Source organism: Schistocerca americana, chromosome X (genome assembly GCF_021461395.2).
Source record: "Schistocerca americana isolate TAMUIC-IGC-003095 chromosome X, iqSchAmer2.1, whole genome shotgun sequence".
NCBI lineage: Eukaryota > Metazoa > Arthropoda > Insecta > Orthoptera > Acrididae > Schistocerca > Schistocerca americana.
In genome coordinates, this window is record NC_060130.1 from 627,843,925 (window position 1) to 627,868,969 (window position 25,045).

Below are 25,045 nucleotides of genomic sequence, written 5' to 3' on the forward strand. Positions count from 1 at the left end.
TTTTGACTTACGTAAAGCATATGACATGATCTGGCAACATCATATCCTTGCCACATTGTATGAGTGGGGTCTCCAGGGCCCACTCCCGATTTTTATCCGAAACTTCCTGTCACTTCATACTTTCCATGTCCAAGTTCGTGCCTCCCATATTTCCATCTATATCCAGGAGAATAGAGTCCCGCAGGGCTCTGTATTGAGTGTGTGTCTATTTTTTGTGGCCATTAATGGTCTAGCAGCAGCTGTTGGTCCCTCCGTCTCACCTTCTCTGTATGCAGACGACTTCTGCATTTCGTACGGCTGCTCCAGTACTGGTGTTGCTGAGCGTCACCTACAGGGAGCCATCCACAAGGCGCAGTGGTGGGCTCTAGCCCATGGCTTCCAGTTTTCCACCATGAAGACGTGTGTTGTGCATTTCTGTCAGCGTTGTACCGTTCATCCCGAACTAGCACTTAACGTTAATGACGATCCACTCACTGTAGTGGAGACATATTGTTTCTTAGGTCTGGTTCTCGACACCAGTTTGACTTGGCTTCCTCACCTTTGTCAGCTTAAATGGAAATGTAGGCAGCATCTGAAAGCCCTCCACTGCCTGAGCAACACCAACTGGGGTGCAGATCGCTCCACGCTGCTGCAGCTCTACAGAGCCCTTGTTCAGTCCGCCTTGACTATGGGAGTGTTATTTATGATTGGGCGGCACCCTCAGCATTGTGTTTGCTCAACCCATTGCACCATTGCAGAGTTCGACTAGCAACAGCTTTTAAGACGAGTCCGGTGACAAGCGTACTGGTGGAGGATGGAGTCCCTCCATTGAAGATCAGACGTGCACAACTGCTTGCCAGTTACATTGTACACATTTATAGGTCTCCTGAACATCCTAATTATCGTCTTCTTTTCCCAACCATGGCGGTTCGCCTCCCGCATAGGTGGCCCAGGTCAGGGCCAACAATTGCGGTTCTCGTGCGATCGCTTCTTTCTGAACTGGAATCCTTGCCTTCACCACCTCCCTCGAGGTCCATTCATGTACACCTTCATGGTGTAGCTATAGGCCGAAGCTTCGCCTGGACCTTTTGCATGGCCCTAAGGACTCTATTAACCCTGCGGATCTCCGCTATCACTTCCTCTCGATTCTTGAAGTGTTCTGGGGCTCTGAAGTGGTTTACACCGACGGCTCGATGGCTGATGGTAATGTTGCCTATGCCTTTGACCGCAGAGGCCATATTGAACAACATTCCTTGCCTGATGCTTGAGTGTATACATGCCGTGGACCGGTCCCGTCATTCAGTGGTGTTTGTGTGGACCCCAGCACACGTCGGCATCCCAGGCAACGAACTTGCCGACAGGCTGACCAAACAGGCTACGTGGAAACCACTTCTGGAGATGGGCATCTCTGAACCTGACATGTGTTCTGACTTACGCTGCAGGGTTTTTCGGATTTGGGAGAGGAATGTCATAACAGTAAGCCAACAACCTGCGTGTCATTAAGGAGACTGAATGTGTGGAAGTCTTCCATGCGGGCCTCTCGCAGGGAATCAGTTGTCGTCTGCCGGCTCCGCATTGGCCACGCTTGGGCGACCCACTGTTACCTCCTGCGCCGTGAAGACCCACCTCAGTGTCGGTGCGGGGCCCGGTTGACAGTGGCCCATATTCTGGTGCACTGACCCACTTTGACTGCCCAGCAACGAAATCTTGGGTTACCGGACTCGTTGCCGCTCATTTTATCTGACAACATCTCACTGGCTGATTTAGTTTTACATTTTATTCGTGAGAGTGGGTTTTATCATTTGATCGAAGTTTTAGCGCATGTCCTTTGTCCTTCTGTGTCCTCTACCCTAGTGCTTTTAGGGTGGAGGTTTCAATGTGTTGCAGAGTGGTTGGCTTTTCCTTTTTATTCTTGTGGTCGGCCAGCCACTGTAATCTGCTTTCTTGTTTTACTCTCTTCTGTTTCTAGTGTGTCTGTGTTGTTTTCTTGTCCTCTTTTGTTCTGTTTAGTGTTCATTCTGTTTTATTCTCACACTTGTGGCATTGTTTTATTAGGAACAAGGGACCGATGACCTCGTAGTTTGGTCCCTTCTTCCCTCTTCTAACCAACTAACCAACCATCGTCAAGGTCATCCCTTCGATTGCAGAAACCTGGGCGAAAGCCCACACAATAACTTGTGTTGTAGTGGAGTGCATGCAGATGATACATGGATAATTGGGCAATGCATCAACCACCACCAACCACACAGAATTATGGAAGGGACCCAAAAAGTCAATGTGAATGCAGTCCCACGGATAACTTGACGTGGACTATGGAGCGGAAGTTCAAGGTGCAGTCGCCTGTTGCTTTGCAAACTGTTGACGCTCACGATCTTCTCAGTAGCTGAATCACTGTCGGGCAAGTAGACAAAACACCATACTGGGACTTTCAAGCAGGCTATACCCCAGTGACCATGGTGTAAGAGTGCAAAGATGTAAGCCCACAGGACCGGAAGGACGATGACGCAGGGATCATGAAAGACAGTGCTGAGGAGTGAGGCACCATTGACTACTGCCAACCGATGACAGAAGGAGTAAATATTTATGGGGCAGAATAGACTCTTTATTGAGCAGCTGCTCTGGCCAACCATTGCACACTAAATGAACTTCCCGGGTGGCCTTTGCCATGCAATAGGCTATCAGAAGTCTATCTACTACAAACTGCAGGTGGTCATCGGACTGGAAACAGACAACTTTGGCTTTGTTGAAGACCAGTTCAGTTCCCATAGGCAAGTGGGACAAAGCATCCACATTAGCTTGCTGTGTGCGTGATCTGTAATGAATCTCATAGTGATATCCGTGCCGTCCTGTTGAGAAGCTGTGAACAGAGGCCAGAAAGTGCCACAAATGGCTTATGGTTGATGATGAGATGGAATGTGTTGCCTTTAGAGGAAAACATGAAACTAATGGACAGTGTACGTGGTGGCCAAGGTTTCCTTTTCTGTCTGAGAATAATTGCGTTGAGCAGCTGTTAACATATTGGAGGCATATGTGATAGGCTGTTCAGAGCTATCAGCATTTCTCTAACACGAAAAAGCCCCAGCCCTTTATTGGGAGGCATCTGTGGCCAAAACAAACTGTTTACCTGGTGTGAAGGTACCAAGGCACATTGATGACTTGAGGAGCAACTTGATGTGAGTGAACACACTGTCACAATCCACTGACCAAAGGAAAGTAACACCCTTTTCGTGTAAGTTGTGTAATGGGGTGAATGATACTCGCTGTGTTTGGGAGAGATTTAGAATAATAACTAACTTTACCAAGAAACAATTGACTTTCCTTCAGGTTCTGCAATTTAAGTAGGTAGTCAGTAGCAGCTACTTGGTGCTACATGGATTTGTTGCTGTACTTTGCAACAAAGTGGCCGAAATATTCTATTTCCGTCTGAAAAAAATTTGACTTCTGAAAATTGTACTTAAAGTCTACCTCTTGCAATTCAGTGAACAGAATCCGAGATGCAATTCAGTGAACAGAATCCGAGAGTTAACAAGATGTTCCTGCTGTGTTGAACCTGTGATGATGATGTCATTGATATAATTTGCACAGCACAGAGCACTTTGTGTTAACTGTACTATAAATCTCTGGAAAATGGCAGGAGCACTTGATACTGAAACAGCAGGCTTGTATAATGGTACAACCTGAAGATAATGTTGATGACCATAGTGTATTGGTAAGTGAAATCCAGGTAAAGCTGCAGGTATGCTTCTGCTAAACTGATGTTGCTGAATTTGCTGCATAACATGGAATGTTCTGGGAATGCTGACCTCATGGATGTGCAGAGATTTAACACTAGGACTTTCTGTAAACTTTATGTCCACGACATTTGCCACATGACCATGTTCATGGCAAGCCACACAGTGTGCGTACCAATGCAGACAGTGACAATGGGCGTGAACATGACAACAATCAGGGCACAAGGGAAACCTGCATCAAATGGGGACAAATACAACAACACAATGTCCAAGATTTTCTCAGACTTCAGATGCAGCGTGTGACACTTCGAATGCCTGAACGATATCCTGTACCACTGCGACTGTAGGATCTTCTAGATGCAAAGCATCATGACGTACCTCTCTGTCTGGAGCAGAATGTATAATGTCGTTGCATTTCAGAGAGTCGACATAGGACTGTTTGCAGTAATCACAAATAAGTTGGCACTTCTTACTTGAACCTCAGAGGTTGGCTACCCATGCTTGGTAGGACTGGCCTGTTTCTTTTGATGAAGATAATAAGCACTGAGCAACTCTTACATTTCAGAAAGTGACAGTACTGCTGGATCCTTGAACGGAACAAGCTTTCAAAGCAAATAAAATACTTTGGGCTCAGTCCAAGACAGTAAATAAGATTTTTGCAAAGACAGAGTTTCTACTTTAAATTCTGCAAAATATTGCTGCAAACACTGCACATACAAGTCCCAATCTTCCATTGCTTCTTGAACAGTGGAAAAGCAGGGTGTGTGGTTGGGCGAACACTGGGTAATTGCGGACATCTTGTGGTACTTTGCAAATATGTAACCAACTGATGAAGCAAAATTTAACTGCTGTTCAAATAACTAAACTAATGCTGTATCTGCTGTACTTTTTGAACACGTGTAGAAACAAACAAACTCATCATCAAAAACTGTGGTATCTACAGTTCCTTATTGACAACAATCAACACACAAAATACAGCAATGGTGAGCAGAACACCAGAATCGCACAAACGCATGAAAACATTAACAGAAGAATTGCAGACCAGGCTGAGTCTGTAACATGCAACATTCACCATTGAATATCACAGAACTGTCGTAGTCTGTAAATTGAACATTCTGTAAGTGTGGCAAGGCCACACTGGTGGCGTGACACTTGGGCCACTTAGCCAGCAGCGGCCTGTCAGCAAGTGAAGCAGGTGCTCTTGGTTCGCCTTCTTACCAACGGTGCTAAATGCTAATTCTGCAGTCATGACAGCAGTGTACGTGGCTGCACTGCCATATCATTTCTGACTGACTGTAATTCACTTGAGCTTTGTTCAAAATTTTTGCCATAATCTTGTGTGATGCAGGGTGTTGCCAACTTTGTTTGATGAAACTACTTCAATGCCATATGAGGAAATGTCGACTGCCAGTACTACGGGTTTCTTCAGATTGAACTGTATAAGACAATTTTGACTAAGCAAAGGCATCCTTTAACAGCTGAAAAGATCGTTTGCATTTGAGAAGAATATTTTTAGACCTGAGGCAATGTACTCATGCCACAATTTGAGATGCGTACAGTATAAATCTTACCTATTAATCAATTTTCCTAATAAATGCTTGTAATTCCAGAATATGTTCTGAAGAGAAGGTTATCTTCAGATGGCCTCTAAATATTCAGAAGTGCGGCATGAGCCCTGAGCATCAGTAATATGCCCCAAATATTCAGTTTCTGTGTTAAAGAAAGAGCATTTTGGCAGATTACATTTCAACCCTGCACCTGTGAAAAAGGCATTCAAAATTACGAAGATTTCCTTCTGGTGTTTTTCCGGACACTATTATATTTTCCTAATAATTATAACACGTTGAGACCTTGTTAGTTGTTTTAAAAATGTTGAAACAGAGTAGCAGCTGAGGCTATTCTAAAGGGAAGGCACTGATACTAAAACAAGTCTTCTTTCATATTAATTACCATAAATTTCTTTGTTCTATTCTTAAGAGAAAGTTGCAGGTAAGCATCTGCTAAACCTGTTTTTGAGAAAAATCTTCCTCCTGCTAATAATCTGTCCATTAATTGATTGGTACATGGTAGTAGGAATGAATCTATCACTGTTTAAGCATTTACAGGGCTTTGAAATTTGCACAGAGTCTAGTTTCTTGTTTACTGTCCTTGTGATTACTGCAGGAGATGCCCATTTTCTTGCTGAAATGCTTTCAAGGCACCAGTTTTGTCCAGTCATTTCAGTTCAGTGGGTGCCTCATTTCAAATAGGGCAGGGTACTGCATGTACTCTGTAAAATTTAAGTTTTACATTACTTTTAAACATAATATACACTTTGAAATCCTTTGCGTACCCCAGTGTACTGTCATGCGAAAACTGAGTACTGACTGCATATACATTATCTAGAATATGCAGACTGAACAAATTGAATCTGTTGATTCCAAATAAATTTGGACTAGGGCTCAATTGCACTATAATGAATATCACTGCATTGGCTATATTTTTGTTTTTTTTTCTTATAGTGTACATGTCCCGAGAACAGAAATTCTTTTGCCATTGTAACTCGTGAAATGGGCATCTTAACTGTTCATAAGTTTGCTGATTGAGTAAAGTAACTGAAGCCACAGTATCTAGCCAAAATTTCACATTGTGGTTGAGTATTTGTAAAGTAAAGAACAATTTGCGGCTGTTGCTTTGAATCTGAAGGGCGGTATTCTGCCCTGAGATGTTTACACTTTGAATCTTGATGGAGGCTGTCTAGGGAAAGCTGATGTGACCTTTCAGCAACGAGGTTTTGCTGTGTCCTTTTAAGCTTGCGCTTCATGTGATTTCACTTAGGTTTGGACTGAGCCCTGCTAGAAGGAGCACCTTTGAATTCCATTTGTGAAACAGTGTTAATTCCCATTTTCTGCTGGTGAGGTCTGTGTGGAACGGAATACACTTTACAGTTTTTCTGTAAGCACATTTGCTGTGTGTGTCTCATTTTATGTCAGTGTCAGCATTCAGATTGGCAGAAAAAGCTATGTTTAAATGTTTACTGCTGTATGTGATGAGGTGCTGTGCACATGACTTTGAATTGTGAGGGTGGTTGTGCTGGCTCAGTCATGCTGTGAATTACTTATACTTGCTGCACTGGGCAACCTGAACAGTTTGTGACTTGCAATCCCATGTAGAATGCTTGGCGTTCACAGCTGGAACTATGGGCACATGAAGATCTAACTCTACGAAGTCTTGTAATTCCAGAGTTTGTCACTTGAAGGACTTCGCTCAGACAGGGATTTTGACGATTTAAGATTTCCACTTTAATTCTATTGTGTGCTATATTCTGGGCACTATCATCATGAATATTTCACCCAGAAATGAAGCTCCACAAATATTGTAATTACTTCATGTACACCGTTCAGGTGTTTGATTATTTCCCTCTCTGCAGTTATGAGAGTTGTTTACAAAATAGCTTGTTTTACCAATTAACCACCAGATGGTGGTATTGTCTTGAAGTTTCCGTGGCCCACAAGTCACATGATGTTCCAGTTTTGTGTTGACTGTAGCAGAGGACACATGGCAGCCCCTAGTGACTTGCACCTCTGTTGCATTTTATTTTAATGCCGACTATCTGACACTACCAGGTATGACCGCAGCTTTCGTATTTTTTGGTACGTTACACTGTAACATTTAGTTTTAATTTTATCCGAAGAAGGTGTCCCTCGTGACACCGAAACCTAGGTCACAAATTAATTGTGTTCGCGACTGAGGGCTGTGTTTTTCAAATTTTGTATTATACAACAGTTGCTGATTGACATCCATGTCAAAAACCTCCACAAATACAGTTAAATTTGCAATTTCTTGTCATGCCAGTAAGTTCTGCTATCCATTCTCTGTAGGACTGGTTAGATTGTTCACCCTTTCTGAAAAATTTGTAGCAAGCAGCAGCCACATGTATCTGAAATTCACAAGATTCATTCAATTTTCTCACTAGAGTGTCTGAGTGGGCTACTACTTGAGGAAACAATTTTCTGCATAGTCTAAAGATTCCTACACTGGCCCAAATAAGAAAAATGAACAGCGAGATTTGGCGTGAATGTTATGTACTGAGAATTGCTGCTCAAGCTGCTTCTAATATTTGGACCATTTTCCCACTTTGGCATTGAATGGATGAAATAGTGGAGGCAGCACTGAATCTTTGTAATTCTGAGCTTCATTTGTTGTTTTCTGAGCTGCATGCTGATTTTGTTGTTCTTGTAACAAATGTTTACTCTTTCAAATATGATGCTCCATTCTGAAAGGAAAAGGATAAGCAAAACCTTTATCCTCCCCCTGAAAGAGAAGAAAATTGACAGTTTCTGTGAGTAATTTCTGACAAAAAAATCTGTATTAGTGCAGGCCTTGTGTTCTGTTAAGCCAGCTTGTAGTAATTTTGTTGCCTCCAGGTACCTCTCTACCCCAATGATGTCTCAATCCAATCCTCATCACCAGAGATATCTGTTGTGTTTGCATTTGTAGGTGGCAGATGAGGTAGATATTTAAATGTTTGCGGTGCTGCCGTCGATGGCAGTCCTCCGAGGCTTGACGTGTCTTCTCTCTGACTTCTGCCAGATCTCTGCATTCGCCATCTCATAAAGGGGCACAGAAGGATACAATATGCTGTTGTGAGTGTGGTCATTTATGGTGACCTTTGTCTTCATATGTAATGCTGTCCATTTGTCTTGTGGCAAGTGATGGAGAATATGGAGCGTGCAGTGTGAAGTACGGTCAGTGTGAATGCTGCAAAGCTCACACTGCTTGGTGCTGACACTGAGTGCTCATGTTCTATATATCCATGATGTTAATCATTTATGCACACTTACCCTAGCTAAACACAGACTAGTACTGAGACTTTCATATACTCTTGTCTGCTTTACCATTGGAACAACATGTGCAATCCCTTCTCTCTTACATTAACACTTTAGTCTGAACAACATAGCAGAAACAAGTGTTACCGTTGGAGCAAAAGCCTTTCTGTCTTACTCCATCACACAACCACATTTTATAATTATTTTTCATAACTTTAGAGAGGTAGTACAGTGGTATGACACTGGTCTATTATTCAGGAGAACAGTAGTTCTAACGCCTGTTTGGCCATCCAGTTCTAGGTGTAGAATAATTTCCTTAAATGCTGGGATGGATCATTTGAAAGGGCAGAACTGATATCCTTCCCAATCTGATGATGTGTATCACCCCTAAAGGCCTCATCGCCAACTGGATGTACTCTATAATTTCCTTTTTTTCTGTTCCATAATGAGGACCCAACTTTGGAATGATTTCATTCACAATACCAAAGAACTAAGTCACATCTTTCGCTTTCATCATCATCATTAGTTATCTGCTAAATTAGCAGGTCCTTTGCCTCTCCATTTTCTGCGATCCATTGCTTCCTTCTTAAGGCTACTGTATGTTGTACCGTCCATCATGTCATCCAGTATCTGGAATCTCTTCCTTCCTCGCTTCCTTTTCCCTTCTACATAACCTTCTAAAACTGTTTTTATCAGTCCGTCATTCTTTCTTAATATATGCCCAATCCAATTTCTTTTTCTTCTCTTTATTACATCTAGTAATTGTCTTTTCTCTCCCATTCTTCTCAGTACCTCTTCATTTTTTACTCTGTCCATCCAACTTATTCTTTCCATCTTCCGCCATGTCCAGATCTCAAAAGCCTCCAGCCTTTCTCTGTCTTTTTTCCTCATAGTCCATGTTTCAGTGCCATATAGAAGAACACTCCATACAAGACATTTTATGAGTCTCTTTCTGAGTTCTCTGTCCAGACCGCTGCAGAAGATTCTCCTTTTCTTATAAAACGCCTCTTTTGCCATTGCTATCCTTGTTTTAATTTCTGTGGTGCACTTCCAGTCGGTGTCTATCCTGCTTCCAAGATACTTAAAATTTTGCACCTGTTCTAGTGTTTCTCCATTCAGCACAATTTTTATTTCCTTATTTCCTCCTGTTGCCAATACTTTTGTTTTATTTGTGTTAATATTCATTCCATATTTTTTTCCGTTAGTTGCAATGGTGTCCACCAAATCCTGTAATTCTTTTTCCCCTGTGGCTAGAAGGACCATGTCATCAGCAAATCTCAAGCACCCTACTCTTCTTCCTCCAATTTCTACTCCTTTGTCATCTAATGAGCATTGGTCAATCATATTTTCCAAGTACAGGTTGAAAAGAGTAGGTGATAAACAGCATCCTTGTCTTACTCCTTTCCCTAGTCTGATCCAGTTTCTACTTTCTCCTCTCACTTTAACTGAAACTTTTTGATTAAGGTATAATGAGTTTATAAGTCTTCTGGTTTTCCAGTCCACTCTCTTTTCCCTCATAATAGTCGCAAGCTTGTCCCAAACTACATTGTCAAATGCCTTTTCTAAATCGATGAAGCACATATATAGGTCTCTTCCTTTTTCAATAAACCTTTCTCCCAAGATTCGTAGGAGCCCTATTGCGTCTCTGGTGCCCGTATTCCGTCTAAAGCCAAACTGCTTCTCGCCGAGATTCTCCTCTATTACTTTTTCAAGTCTTTTGTTAATTATTCTTAACATCACTTTGGCTGCATGTGAAATGAGGCTGATTGTCTTGTGCTCGCTGCATTTCTTGGTTCCTTGTTTTTTCGGTAATGGAATCATTACTGTTGTAAAAAAGTCCTCAGGCCATTCACCACTGTCATATAGTTTATTGCATAACCTCAATATTTCTCTTATTCCATTGTGGTTGAAGCATTTTAGTATTTCTCCCGGTATTGTATCTATGCCTACTGCTTTGCCATTTTTCATTGCAGCAATGGCTGACTTTACTTCTTCCATTATGATGGTCGGTCCTTTCTCTTCATCACTTACACTGTTGTGTGATTCAAGTTCCAGAGTTTCTGGTTTGCTATTTGTGTCATATAGCTCTTTCATATATTCTTCCCATCTCTGGAGGACATCGTCACGATCTTTGTACACTATCTCTTCGTCTTTACTCAAAATTTCCATAGTAGCACTTCCTGCTCTGTTTTGTTCCCATATCATAGTCTTTACTCTGTTGTATAGTAAGTCGTATATTCCCTTCCTGTCCGGTTCTTCAATTTCATCACATTCCTCTTTTAGCCATTTTTTCCTAGCCTGCTCTGTTTCTCTTCGCAGTTCGTTATTTAACCTTCAGTATATCTTTCTTGCATCTTCAGTGTTCTTGTTTTTCAATTTTCTTCTCTCCTCCATCTTGGAAATCATTTCTTGTGTGACCCATGGTTTTTTTGACCTTTTACCTTTTACATATCCTATATTTTGCTGTCCGGCTTTAATGATTCCTTCTTTCAGCATATTCCAGTACTCGTTGGCATTAGCAGGTGCTTCTTTGTCTCGTAATGTGTTTAGAAAGTCCCGAGACAGCATTTCTGTAATTTGTTCTTTGTTGGACCTTATCTTCTCTAGATCCCACTTCTTCACCATTGTCGCCTTCTTCAATTTTTTCATTCTTATTTCTAGTTCTGCCATAAGTAAGTTGTGGTCACTATTAATATCTGCACCTGGTAATGTGTGCACCTTCTTAATTCCATTCCTGTATCTTTCTTCTACCAGTATAAAATCGATTTGGTTTCTGTATTTATCCCCTGGTGATTTCCAAGTGTAGAGCCTCCTCTTATGGTTCTTGAACCATGTGTTTGCCGCTTTAAGCTGCATTTCCCGGCAGAAGTCAATTAACCATTCACCTCTGTCATTTCTCTTTCCAAGACCATGACTGCCTACTACGTTTCCCTCTTTCCCTTCTCCCACAATGGCGTTCCAGTCTCCCATTACTATTTTGCAGCATTTTTTATTTTCGTCCATTATTCTCTCTATTACATTGTACGTTTCCTCTACAATTTAGTCATCATGTTCTGAAGTTGGCATGTACACCTGGACAATCAGTAAATCTTTTTGTGCTCCTTTCAGCCTTACACCAATAACCCGGTCATTTGCACAGTCTACATATTCCACACATTTAGCCAATTCCTTTGTCATAATCATTCCTACTCCATTAATTCCTTTTACTTCTCCTCCTGAGTAGTAGAATACATATTCATCTGACTGCAACTCTCCATGTCCATTCCATCTTACCTCAGCAACTCCTACGAGGTCCATATGATTCTTTTCCATCTCTCTTTTAAGGTTTTCTAGTTTTCTGCTTGTAGCAGAGTTCTGACATTCCAGGTAACAATTCTCGTTTTGATTTTTTGCCTCCTTTCAAGTTGTCCCCCCCTCCCCCCCCCCCCCCCCCCCCCCCTCCCCGGAGATCTGAATGGGGGACTATTTTACCTCCGGACACTGATTTAACATGAGAGGAAGCCATTTTTTGTGCATAAAATGGAGACTGCATTATGCAGGGAAGATAATCTGCAGTGGTATTCCGTTGCCTTCCGCAGTTCTGGAGGCCGCCCCTAACATGGGATACAGACGCCTTTTGCAGCCGCCCGCTCCGGGTCAGACGCTGCATGAGAAGTATAGGTTGGAAAGTGAAAGACCCCTAGCCCTCGAAACCTAATAGCGTCAGGGTCGGAAAAGAACAAGAGCTGGCCGAGGGTGGCCAGATAGGAAAGATAAAAGTGAGGAGCCTGGCATAAGTAAGTGGAAGCAATGCCAGGACTCAGCTTGGGGCCCCGTGGTCGCCAGCCACGTATCACTAGGTGTGACTCCCTGAGGAGTAAATGACTTGCCTCCTAAAACATCAATAATGTCTGCCCCTGCTTTTGCATGCCCACTGTATGCTATTGTAAGTGATAGCCCTCTTTTCAGTATAGGTCCTTCTCGTACCTCAAAGTCCCTAACTGGGAGAGTCTAACTTCATTTCCGTTTCATACAACTGACCATGTCATAATGTCTTACTTTTATACCTATACTCATGTTTGTATTAACATTTATGACCACTGTTATTATTATTATTATTATTATTATTATTATTAATCACAATGGAGATTACATTGTTGGACACAGTCAAATCCATTCCAGGTTACTTCCAGCTTCCTCCGGAGTTGACCTGGTCACTTGAGTGACTGTACAGTTCTTTACTTAAAATTCGGTTGGACACAAAAAGTACTATCTCTTTTTTTTCCGCTTTGTTAACTATGCCCTGGGATTCTTGATAGAATGTGCTTAAGGTTAGATGGTGTTGATCCGAGGGCACCAATGATAACTGACATGACATCAGTTTTTACATTGCCAATCTTGATGCTCAGATCCTTCTATTTCAATTTTTTCTGAGCAACCTTGTCATTAATGTTGCCATCACATGAGACTGATACTTCGAATAAGAGTCATAATCTTTTATCTGCCTGACATACAACGATGTCAAGTGTGTTAGCTGTAACTGGTTGGTTGGTATGTATTGGTCATACCGGACAGTGTTACATGCAGCTGTCGTGTCTGTGTTTGGTGTGTGGTCATACCATTTATTGGAGAGATGTGCTACTCCTAGACTTCTGCATATTTTGTGCTGAGGCTATGGACATACCTTATTCCTGTTCTTAGGGTTTTCATTCTTCTCTGATATAGGACTGTCTGATATTAAGTGGTGATATTATTATTACTATTATTATTATGTAGGTGTATTGTTGTACCAAACATCATAAATTATTTTGTTGGCAGTGAAAGTTCTTGAATTGTTTCTGCCTTTGATATAAGCATAACATTATCCAGTTAAACAAAAATGCAAAAAGAGTACTGTATGCGTAAAAATTTGGCCCAATTTAAGAGCATGCCTGAAGAGCCTAATCTGAACAGGTTAACCGTCTCAGCGCCAAGCCCGTAGATTCTATGGCTCGCGCTTCTTTCCAAAAGCACCAAGCACATAGGTTCTACTGGGCCAGCATCTTTTGTTGATTAAAAATCACTGCTTTTTTTTCCCCAACCTGTGACTATCGATATACAATGTTTATACAGTTTTTTATTAGTTGCACTCATAGATTACGTGAATATGTGTCTTGTTTTCGTAGTATTTCGTTGGTTGCGAGTCATTGTTGTCGCCTGTGTTTTGAGCACATTATTGGTATTCCGTGAAAGAGAAGTGGCATGCCGTGATTTATCTGATGAAGAAATTGCCGATTTGCTGAATTTTGAAAATGTTTCAATGCTGTAGGTAGCGAAGATAATTCGGACTAAACAGGTTGAAGGCGACCGCAGTACGATGAGTTCAGGCACAGAACTGTAAAATGGTGGCAGAAACTCCCCCCCCCCCCCCTCCCCCCCTCCGCCTCTCTGGGAGTACTGAATGCATTTTGGTTACACACTTCATTTGAGACCAAGATAGTGGCAATAACCGATTTCATTACCAATCGTGCCATCTGCTCCAAATAAACAAAACAGATTTGTAGGCTGACTGACGCAGACTTTTCCTTCCACATTTACCACCCACAAGCAAAAAATATTCCTCCCACACGTTATGTTTGTTCTTCAGGATCAAAGAAAGGAAGCGGGAAAGCATCTTGCAAGGAGACATGTTATCCATGCGAACAGTGCTGTGTGGCGTTCTGTATAGAAAGCTGTTTTCAAATATTTCATACGAAAATGCAGTATAGATCTAGTAGAAAGTGCTGTTGTATTTAAATACAATATTCAACACTGAACATTATTTATTCATGAACTCATTGACTCTACCTACATGAATGATGACTTTTTTAATTTTACGAAAACAATGTCGTGCATAATAATATAATGTGCCAATGTTACACCATGCAGGATTCCGTTCATCATTGCATATTAAAGAAGACCAACTGAGTTGAAAAGAGTGCTAATTTTGTATTTGTAGGTTTGATATTTTCCAAGATATAAATTTTTGAACACAGCTAACACTGCCTGGATTCTGCTGACATGCACAAGTATTGGGTCGGTACTGAGTGTGTTAAATAAATGTAGTAGTGGGAAGTCTTCAGTCACAATGTTGTCCTGAAAGGGACCACTTGCCATAGTATAAAAAATATATGAATTTTTTATAACACATTGGTACACCCAGGGAACTGTTTTTGGGACTCTCCTTGTATCAGTGTTATATAATATACAGAAGGGCCACTCGGTTGTTATGTCTACCTGTGATGAATTGTGTTTTCATGTTAAGTTTATCTTATTGATTGTACAGATCTAAATACCACTATAAATGTTTTAGAAAATCTATGTAAGCCTCAAGCTTCCTGTAATTTGGCATATAGAGGGATGTGTTCATTATTATAATTATTTTCAAGATAAATTTTCATTGTAAAACATGTTTCCGGAGGAAAACTGTTTTTTGTATTCCAACAATAGCTTGTGAAAACTGAATCATGTTTTGATATTAACATGTACTATGTTTGGTTGTATTAAAAAATGTGTTGATCCTTTACCTGTGTCACTGAAACACTGATACTAATGGAAGCTCATAAAACTCTTAATACAATTGATAATTTTAATTTTTTTTCCCTCAGTCATTTTCTCTGGCAAAGAAGAAGATTGTTCATTACACAACAATGGATGTCCAAAAGCGTGTCAATGCTGCCTTCTTAATTGCATCATATGCGGTATGTATAATGTCTTCCATACTTTCACATTTCCTGACAATAAAAGTAACAAATTATGATAATTTAAAATTGAATTTTCTCTAATAATGAATGAGACAAAAATAAGTCTCTACTTCAGTTGTGTGTTAATTGACCAGCTGTTGGCATCAATTTTACAAAAATTTGTAACTAAATCTGTCATGCTTGTATAATATATTATGGTATTATTGGCTCTTCTCTTGTCCTTTGATTTTTTCTAAATGTAAGACAATAGTTGTTGCAGACAGCAGCATAATTGTGCTGGTTCTGTAATGTTTGTTAGTGAACATGTTACTTAAAAGAAATCTCTTATTTAATTAACTGTACATCAAAGAAGGAACAATTGAATTGGTGGTTTGTTGTGCTCCATGGTAATGGAAAAAAATACTGAAGTAGTTAAATGTAGAGGGATTAGGGGATACTGCCTACCATGTGGTGTCATAATATGCAGTGGGTCAGACTGGTTGTAAGACACCACTTCTGTCATTAGCCACATGTAATTTATTGGGATGGGGATACTCATTCTTGAGCTGCAGTGGGTTATCAAAGAAAATACTAACTGTTATGATACAAATAACACACAATTATTAACCTGAATTCTAAATGTCACAAACATTAACAAAACACTGCTTTAAGATGAGTGTACCTTTTTATATTATTAAACAACGAAGCAGAGATTGTTTGTTACTCATTCTCCTAATATTTTTTTATGTTTCTTGCTCACCAGAGTAACTAATGATAGATTTTGCAAGTCGGCAAAAAATATTAAGAATTACGTCCATTATAGTTACTTAGATTTCCATTATGCTGAACACTTTCGCCATTTGTTGAGGTTTTATGATTGTTACTGCTCTGCCACAAAAATTCAGATGTCTTTAAAAGATTACCGCTAATAATGCTAGACAAACTTCCAGTCTGATTAGGGTCAGAGAGAGTTGACATGATCTGAAACTCCTTTATAAAGCAACGCTAGAGTTTTCAAGGAAAATACTGCCAAGTTAACGACACATTTAACACACAAACTATAGATTTTAGGAATAAAGTTAACAGAAAATCGTAGAGTGGTCTGACATTGTTTTAAACATCTTTGGAAAACTGACTAGTATCGTAAAGTTGCTGGTAGATGGAGAATGGACCATTAAGCACTAGTCATGAAGGTAAAATATAGATGTATGGAAACTGCAGAGTCACAGTGTATGTCCTATAATGAGTGGTCTCTCGGATCATAATGTTCAAATGCTGATGTTAAATATCATGGTGCTTGACATTGAATGGAAAACTACAATGGTAATAAATGAAAAATGAATTGAGGAATTGAGGAATTGAAGAAGTATTGCGGAGATGATTAGGGAACTGAAATGGGAATCCCTGGAGGGAAGGTGACATTCTTTTCGAGGAACACTATTGAGTAAATTTAGAGATCCAGAATTTGAAGCTGATTTTAGAATGATTGTACTGCCACCAATATTTGTTTTTTGTAAGGACCATGAAAATGTTATGGGAAATTAGGGCTCATAACACACACACACACACACACACACACACACACACACACAGTGTCTGGTTGCCAAGGGCAAGTCTGGCATTGACAGCCAGAGACTGTGGTTTTTGTGTGTGTGTGTGTGTGTGTGTGTGTGTGTGTGAGTGTGAGTGTGTACATTGTCCAAATCTGATGGAGGCCTGTTTGGCCGAAAGCTTTCTTTGACAGTCTTTTTGGTGTGCCTGCCTGCGACTCAGCATCTGTGCTATATGGCGAGTAGCAATTGTACTTGTCATAATAATTTATCCTGTATCATAGTCAGAGGCTGCATGGAAAAAACGTTGTCCTACACAATTAACGCGTCCCAAGCGTGGGTATTGCGAGGGATTGAGCGACATGGTTTGTGAAAGGGATTTAGCCGGTTGAACTTAGTGAGAGGGAGACTTTTTGATCTGGCTAAGATGTGGAAATCCCCGGTGTGAAGGTACAAGGCTAGGAAGCGGGTAGAATTAAAGTCTTGCTAACTTTAACAAATTGCAGTTTATTCCGAATAATTACAGCTCACCCTAACTGCATGGTGATTGTATTCCCAGGAAGGCCAAGTCTAATACAGAGACGGTGACTGGTTCCACCGTTCGACTGCCTACTAGACGTTCTGCAATATTTCCTAGCACCCTATGTCAGAGTCCCGCGGCTACGCCCTAACGCTCTTCGGCGGCTATCTCCGGCTGCCTGCCTACAGCCCGTTCCTCAGCCCAAGTCGGCTGCTGCTATTACGCTGACTACAGTCACTACCTAGAACCTGACATGGAGAGACCAAGAACTACCTGACAAGAAGGCAGAGCGGCGTGCTCTCCAGTTTTGTTAGCGTTCCCCCTTCGACCCCGTCAGCGCTTGGCATGACGTAGCTTCGAAGGCAACTTGTCCTTATTTGGTATCGTTAAAGTATTATTGTTGTTATTGTTCTTCAGAGGCTGGGTGGAGGGATAGAGGCGCCTCTCCCTATATGGTCACGCACTGTGTCCTGAGCCCTTCATTGGCTCCTCATGACATAGTGCTGTCCCCACCAAGGGCCCTCTTTCTTTCTCTTTCCACTCCCAGACCTCTCTCTCTAGCCAGGAATGGTTTCTGTTGATACTCTTAATTGATTGCTTATCATGAGTCCTTACACAGAGCTTCATTTGTATCTGTTTGCTTTCTTATCAAGTGTCGCTGCCCAACAGTTTGAATTCCGCCTTGGCTGACCCTTCGGCCATGCCAGGCATCCAGCGCTACAATTTTAACTCCTTCCTAAATGCTATTCTCGGCGTACTGCCTGAAAACGACTGTAATTAGACTTGGCTTGTTTCTGCGGTTACAACACCTCCCCCGATGGGGAAATTGGCGTTACTCCTCAGAGTAGTGTCAATTGTGACACTCTCATTTTATTTGGGTTACTTGCTTACATTTTCTTTGTTACATCAACATTTGACATGTTATTTTCTTTCATATACATTCGGTACACTTAATTCCATTAAGTTCTTTGTTAGGCACAATTATTTTATACATAGATAATGTTTATCAAACGTACATTTATCAAGGTACATTTTTTTACAAAGCATTGATACAAACTACTATTTATCAAACATACATTTGTCAAGGTACATTTTTTTTTTTTTTTTTTTCGTTTTTAAAGCATTGATACAAAATACCATTTTCATTCAACGTTGGTAACTACAGTTACATAGTAGGTACAGTTTCATAAAACATGGACTAAACACTAAACGTTCATTTCACCTTTTTATAAGACAGTTTTAATATATTTTATCTTTTGATTTTACTTAACACCTGTTTCAGAACAGAACTGACTCTTCTTGGTTTTACCCACATCTTTCATATATTACCACATCTTCAGTTTCTTTATTAGTTTGTCTTCTACTTGAGCTAGTCTCTGGGCACTGATTTACAATGGTGTTTCTTATACATACTTTACCACAACAGTCACTATCGTCATAGTATTTCCATATGCTTTTGAATCATTCTTTACAACATCTACAGTTTTTACAGCAACATGTTATTATAATAAAAATGACTATTGATATAGCTACATATGTAGTTACTGAGTAATGTGTAAAATATCTGGAATATTTGAGTTCTTCCTCCTGCCTTTCTGCCTTTCGTTGGACATCATCCAGTCTTTTCCCAGCGACTTTCAAATCATCTAATTGTGTTACTACCTGATCCAATGGTAATTCTAATGTTAGCATTGAGACATTTTTCTTTTCTTTGTTTACAACACAACAGTCAAATTCTAAATTAATCTGAGGTATTACATCTTTCTTCGTTACGTTGCTATGAATTACTCTATCTGTTTGTATGAACACTCTCGTTCCATATCCCTTACATTTACTATAAAAACTTATTTTTCCTATCCCTTTCATTAATAAGTTCTTTGGGGGTTCCTTTCCACATAAAACTATGAGTCCTTCTTCCTTACGAGCTACATATAGCCATTCGTTCCTGTTTAGATAGGTCCAAAGGCTCTGGTTCAGTGCGACTATTTTTCGCACACAATCTTCCGGACTTTCTCTTACCAGTTGTAACAATTTGGCTTCGCACTCCTCATGGTCGAATGTCGATAGCAATGCGAATGACTGTCTCCACAGTGGCCTATTCTTACTCAGTTCTTTGCATTTTAGCTCATCCGCAGAAAGTTTCACATATTGCCTTTTGGATTCATCTATCAGTAGAAATTCTTTCTCTGGCTGTATGTATACGTATCTTCCCTTCATATCTGGGATCTCTTTTGGTAATTATCTATTAAAGGAATGTTAATTATGTACCTTAGTATCCTACCGGAGATGAAAACATCGAAATCAATTATTCTTAACAAGAGGTAGCCTGAAGAATCCGTGAGAGGAACAGGAAACTTCACGTCTTTTAGTTCGTCTCGTATTAAACTTAGATATTTCACAATTTGGACTGGGTTAATGATGTGAGGCTGCAGTATTCCCTTTTGAGCGTTTACAATGGCATTTATCATCTGCTCGTATTTCTCTTCGATTTGGCCAAAAACTGCCGCTAGTTGTAATACTTGTTCCGTTACCATGGCAAAAGATGCTACTCGTTTAAAACCCATATCTGTTTCCTTCACGTATTCCTTCATAAACCTTTCTAATCTTTGCATGTCTGTCTTTAGAATGTGTTCATTTGAATCTAGTGTACAGGGTTATTACAAATGATTGAAGCGATTTCACAGCTCTGCAATAACTTTATTATTTGAGATATTTTCACAATGCTTTGCACACACATACAAAAACTCAAAAAGTTTTTTTAGGCATTCACAAATGTTCGATATGTGCCTCTTTAGTGATTCGGCAGACATCAAGCCGATAATCAAGTTCCTCCCACACTCGGCGCAGCATGTCCCCATCAATGAGTTCGAAAGCATCGTTGATGCGAGCTCGCAGTTCTGGCACGTTTCTTGGTAGAGGAGGTTTAAACACGGAATCTTTCACATAACCCCACAGAAAGAAATCGCATGGGGTTAAGTCGGGAGAGCGAGAAGGCCATGACATGAATTGCTGATCATGATCTCCACCACGACCGATCCATCGGTTTTCCAATCTCCTGTTTAAGAAATGTCGAACATCATGATGGAAGTGTGGTGGAGCACCATCCTGTTGAAAGGTGAAGTCGGTGCTGTCGGTCTCCAGTTGTGGCATGAGCCAATTTTCCAGCATGTCCAGATACACGTGTCCTGTAACGTTTTTTTCGCAGAAGAAAAAGGGGCCGTAAACTTTAAACCGTGAGATTGGACAACACACGTTAACTTTTGGTGAATTGCGAATTTACTGCACGAATGCGTGAGGATTCTATACTGCCCAGATTCGCACATTGTGTCTGTTCACTTCACCATTAAGAAAAAATGTTGCTTCATCACTGAAAACAAGTTTCGCACTGAACGCATCCTCTTCCATGAGCTGTTGCAACCGCGCCGAAAATTCAAAGCGTTTGACTTTGTCATCGGGTGTCAGGGCTTGTAGCAATTGTAAACGGTATGGCTTCTGCTTTAGCCTTTTCCGTAAGATTTTGCAAACCGTCGGCTGTGGTACGTTTAGCCCCCTGCTTGCTTTATTCATCGACTTCAGCGGGCTACGTGTGAAACTTGCCCGCACGTGTTCAACCGTTTCTTCGCTCACTGCAGGACGATCTGTTGATTTCCCCTTACAGAGGCATCCAGAAGCTTTAAACTGCGCATACCATCGCCGAATGGAGTTAGCAGTTGGTGGATCTTTGTTGAACTTCGTCCTGAAGTGTCGTTGCACTGTTATGACTGACTGATGTGAGTGCATTTCAAGCATGACATACGCTTTCTCGGCTCCTGTCGCCATTTTGTCTCACTGCGCTCTCGAGCGCTCTGACGGCAGAAACCTGAAGTGCGGCTTCAGCCGAACAAAACTTTATGAGTTTTTCTACGTATCTGTAGTGTGTTGTGACCATATGTCAATGAATAGAGTTACAGTGAATTTATGAAATCGCTTCAATCATTTGTAATAGCCCTGTATATACTGTTCTGTTTACTCCTGCCAATGTGGCCCTTACCACTGTCACCTGTTCCATTAGTTAACCTTAGCAGCCTTTCAGAGTTCCTCTCCATAGCGTCTATCCTTTCTTTATAGTATGCTGCGTCCGCTTGATCCAACATTCCGAACAGTATCTTACTTGCCTGTCCGACAAAGTTGAATACTCCTCTCTTTCTTCTGGTTTCGTGTTTTGTGAGTTGTTGTACTAGTTGCTGCAGACCTGTGATCTTTTCTACGTGATGTGTAACTTGCTGATCTAGTACTCTACATTCTGTTAATCCTACTTTTAGCTGTTTCAATGTTTCTCGGCACCTCTGTACCAGTGCCTTACTGTACATATCTGGTTTCTGAAATCTTTCTGTTATTACATCTAGATTTACATATATGACTATTCTCCATGTGGTACTGCATATTTCTACTTGTCCTATGTTATCGTAATATAGTCCTGATGAGCTTGGAATTAGGGTCACTTTGAAATCGTTTGTTTCATACCCTGATGCAGCAAAGGTATATGTTGTTACCACTACGATGAGTTGCACAACTTGCCACTTAAGAGCCATACCGCTTCTCCTGTGGTGCACCGTCTTTTCTGTTGATCTGCATTGTCCCGCACTGTCTCTGCGCCCGTGCTGTTCCGTGCTGCTACGTTGAGTCGGCCGCCGCTCTGCTGGGCTGTGCCGACCCCATCACTCTCCTTGGCTGTCGCTGCTACAGTTGCTGCTGCTTCTGCTGCTGCTTGGCCCGGACTCTCGGTCTCGAATGCTGGCTACTTAGGCACCCCTGTGCCTCATTTCTCCGCATCGCTCTGCCGCTGCCCTGCATTGCCCTGCACCCGCGAGGACTACCTTTCTGGACTCTGCCATAGTGGGCCTACTAATGCTGAGGGTTGTGAGTCGCCACAACTTCCTGCCAGTTGCCACAGTCGCTGTAGCAAAATCTACTGGCTCCTACCTCCTATTTGCCTATGCGCCTTTGTGGTACCCCACACCTGGCACCAAATGTTTTATTTACGTCGCGTCCCAAGCGTGGGTATTGCGAGGGATTGAGCGACACGGTTCACGAAAGGGATTTAGCTGGGTTGACCTTAGTGAGAGGGAGACTTTTTGATCTGGCTAAGATGTGGAAATCCCCGGTGTGAAGGTACAAGGCTAGGAAGCGGGTAGAATTAAAGTCTTGCTAACTTTAACAAATTGCAGTTTATTCCGAATAATTACAGCTCACCCTAACTGCGTGGTGATTGCATTCCCAGGAAAGCCAAGTCTAATACAGAGACGGTGACTGATTCCACCGTTCCGACTGGCTACTAGAAGCTCTGCAATATTTCCTAATGCCCTACATCAGAGTCCCGCGGCTATCCCCTAACGCTCTTCGGCGGCTATCTCCGGCTGCCTGCCTACAGCCTGTTCGTCAGCCCAAGTCGGCTGCTGCTATCATGCTGACTACCGTCGTTACCTAGAGCCTGTCGTCGAGGGACCAAGAACTGCCCGACAAGAAGAAGGCAGAGCAGCGTGCTCTCAAGTTTTGTTAGTGTTCCCCCTTCGACCCCGCCAGCACTTGGGATGACGTAGTGTTGAAGGCAACTTGTCCTTATTTGGTATCGTTAAAGTATTATTGTTGTTATTGTTCTTCAGAGGCTGGGTGGAGGGATAGAGGCGCCTCTCCCTATATGGTCACGCACTGGGTCCTGAGCCCTTCATTGGCTCCTCATGACATAGTGCTGTCCCCACCAAGGGCCCTCTTTCTTTCTCTTTCCACTCCCAGACCTCTCTCTCTAGCCAGGAATGGTTTCTGTTGATACTCCTAATTGATTGCTTATCATGAGTCCTTACACTGAGCTTCGTTTGTATCTGTTAGCTGTTTGCTTCTTATCAAGCACCGCTGCCCAACAGTTTGACTTCTGCCTCGGCTGACCCTTCGGCCATGCCAGGCGTCCAGCGCTACAATTTTAACTCCTTCCTACGTACTATTCTCGGCGTACTGCTTGAAAATGACTGTAATTAGACCTGGCTTGTTCCTGTGGTTACAACAGTGTGCAAGTGGAGTGATACGGGACCCCCTGATATGTCTAGATATGACTCTGACAGGTGACACGTACATAAGCCTCCTGTCGATCACCGGCATCCATTCATGTCCATTCTGACAGACTTGGGCAATTCCAGCAGGACAATGTGACACCCCACACATCCAGAATTGCTACAGAGTGTTTCCAGGAACACTCTTCTGAGTGTTTGCAACGTGCTGTTCAGGAGAGATATCCACCCCCGCATACTCTTGCAGATTTATGGACAGTCCTACACGATTCGTGGTGTCAGTTCCCTCCAGCACTACTTTAGACATTGGTAGAGTCCATGCCTCATCGTGTTGTGTCACTTCTGCATGATTGCGGTGTCCCTATGAGATATTAGTCAGGTGTACCAGTTTGTTTGACTCTTTAGTGTAGAATGAAATTTTCACTCCGCAGTGAAGTGTGCACTGACATGAAACTTTCTGGCAGATTAAAAGTGTGTTCTGGACTGAGACTCTAACTCGGGACCTTTGCGTTTCATGGGCAAGGTAGATGATGTACTGGTGGGAGCAAAGCTGTGAGGACAGGTCGTAAGTCGTGATTTGGCAGCTCAGTTGGTAGAGCACTTGCCTGCGAAAGACCAGAGGTCCTGAATTTGAGTCTTGGCCATGTACACAGTTTTAATCTGCCAGGAAGTTTAATAAAAAAGCTACTTCCAAGATCTTCCAGCAAAAACAACAGACATGCTGTGGAAGAAAATAAAAGTGACTGACACAAATAATTGTTTTAATGTGTTTCCAAATCCTAGTCCAATATGGACAGCATGTGGTTGGCCTGCAGTTTCTAAGAGAAATTTTCCAAAATAAGTTTGATAAAATCAAGTACATCCCACATCTCCGAAATAAGTTTTCAGATTTATTGACTGTCTTAAAAGTAATTGTTAACACTTCAACAGTTAGATCAGTAGTAAAAATAACAGCTGTTGGTCAGCAGAGATTTGTGAAATGCTAAGTTATTTTAAGTGTGGATATTTTCAGGTCAGTATCTTCCCAAACTGACTTACATAGACTATCGTCAAGCCACCAAAAAAAAAAAAGATAATAGTAGAATTAAGGAGGTACAACAGATAGGCTTAATTTGTATGATTTTTGGCATAGGTGATTGAAAAAAAAATTGAGAGACTAGTTTATTGTGCTCCATTCACTGTTGAGCTAAGGAGTAATTTTTTAGAGAAACTGAATGTGATATTTTCTGAATACAGGAGCACATTATAAGAATTATATCTGTTGTTGGTTCTAGAACAGCCTGCAGAAATATCTTCATAAAAACTCGATATTGTGACTATTGTTTCACTATATATGGGTTGTTCAAAACAAATGAACCAAAGGCTGTAAACTGAAAACTGGTGGTGATGAGATTGTAATGCCATTGCTTACTGAAGGTGATGTGGTCCATATAAGAGATCTGAGGCCTAACCTCACCACTTGAGGGACATACATTATATGATCAAAAGTATCCAGACACCTGGCTGAAAATGTCTTACGAATTCGTGGCGCCCTCTGTCAGTAATGGTGGAATTCAGTGTGGTGTTGGTCCACCCTTAGCCTTGACGACGAATTACACTCTTGCACGCTTACGTTCAATCAGGTGCCGGAAGGTTTTTCTTGGTGAATGGCAGCCAGTTCTTAACGGAGTGCTGCACTGAGGAGTGGTATCGATGTCGGTTGGTGAGGCCTGGCATGAAGTCGGCGTTCCAGAACA

The 25,045-nt window shown here is 41.5% G+C and overlaps 1 protein-coding gene across 3 annotated transcripts in view; it reads left to right on the forward strand.

Annotated features, from left to right (window-relative positions):
• The window catches only part of LOC124554779 (dual specificity protein phosphatase CDC14AB-like), a 229,204-nt gene that overhangs the window by 44,342 nt on the left and 159,817 nt on the right, over positions 1–25,045 (forward strand). For all 3 annotated transcript variants that reach the window (XM_047128425.1, XM_047128427.1, XM_047128426.1), the window contains exon 5: positions 15,124–15,216. In XM_047128425.1, coding sequence (XP_046984381.1) covers positions 15,124–15,216 — 93 coding nt within the window. The remainder of the gene's footprint in view (positions 1–15,123; positions 15,217–25,045) is intronic.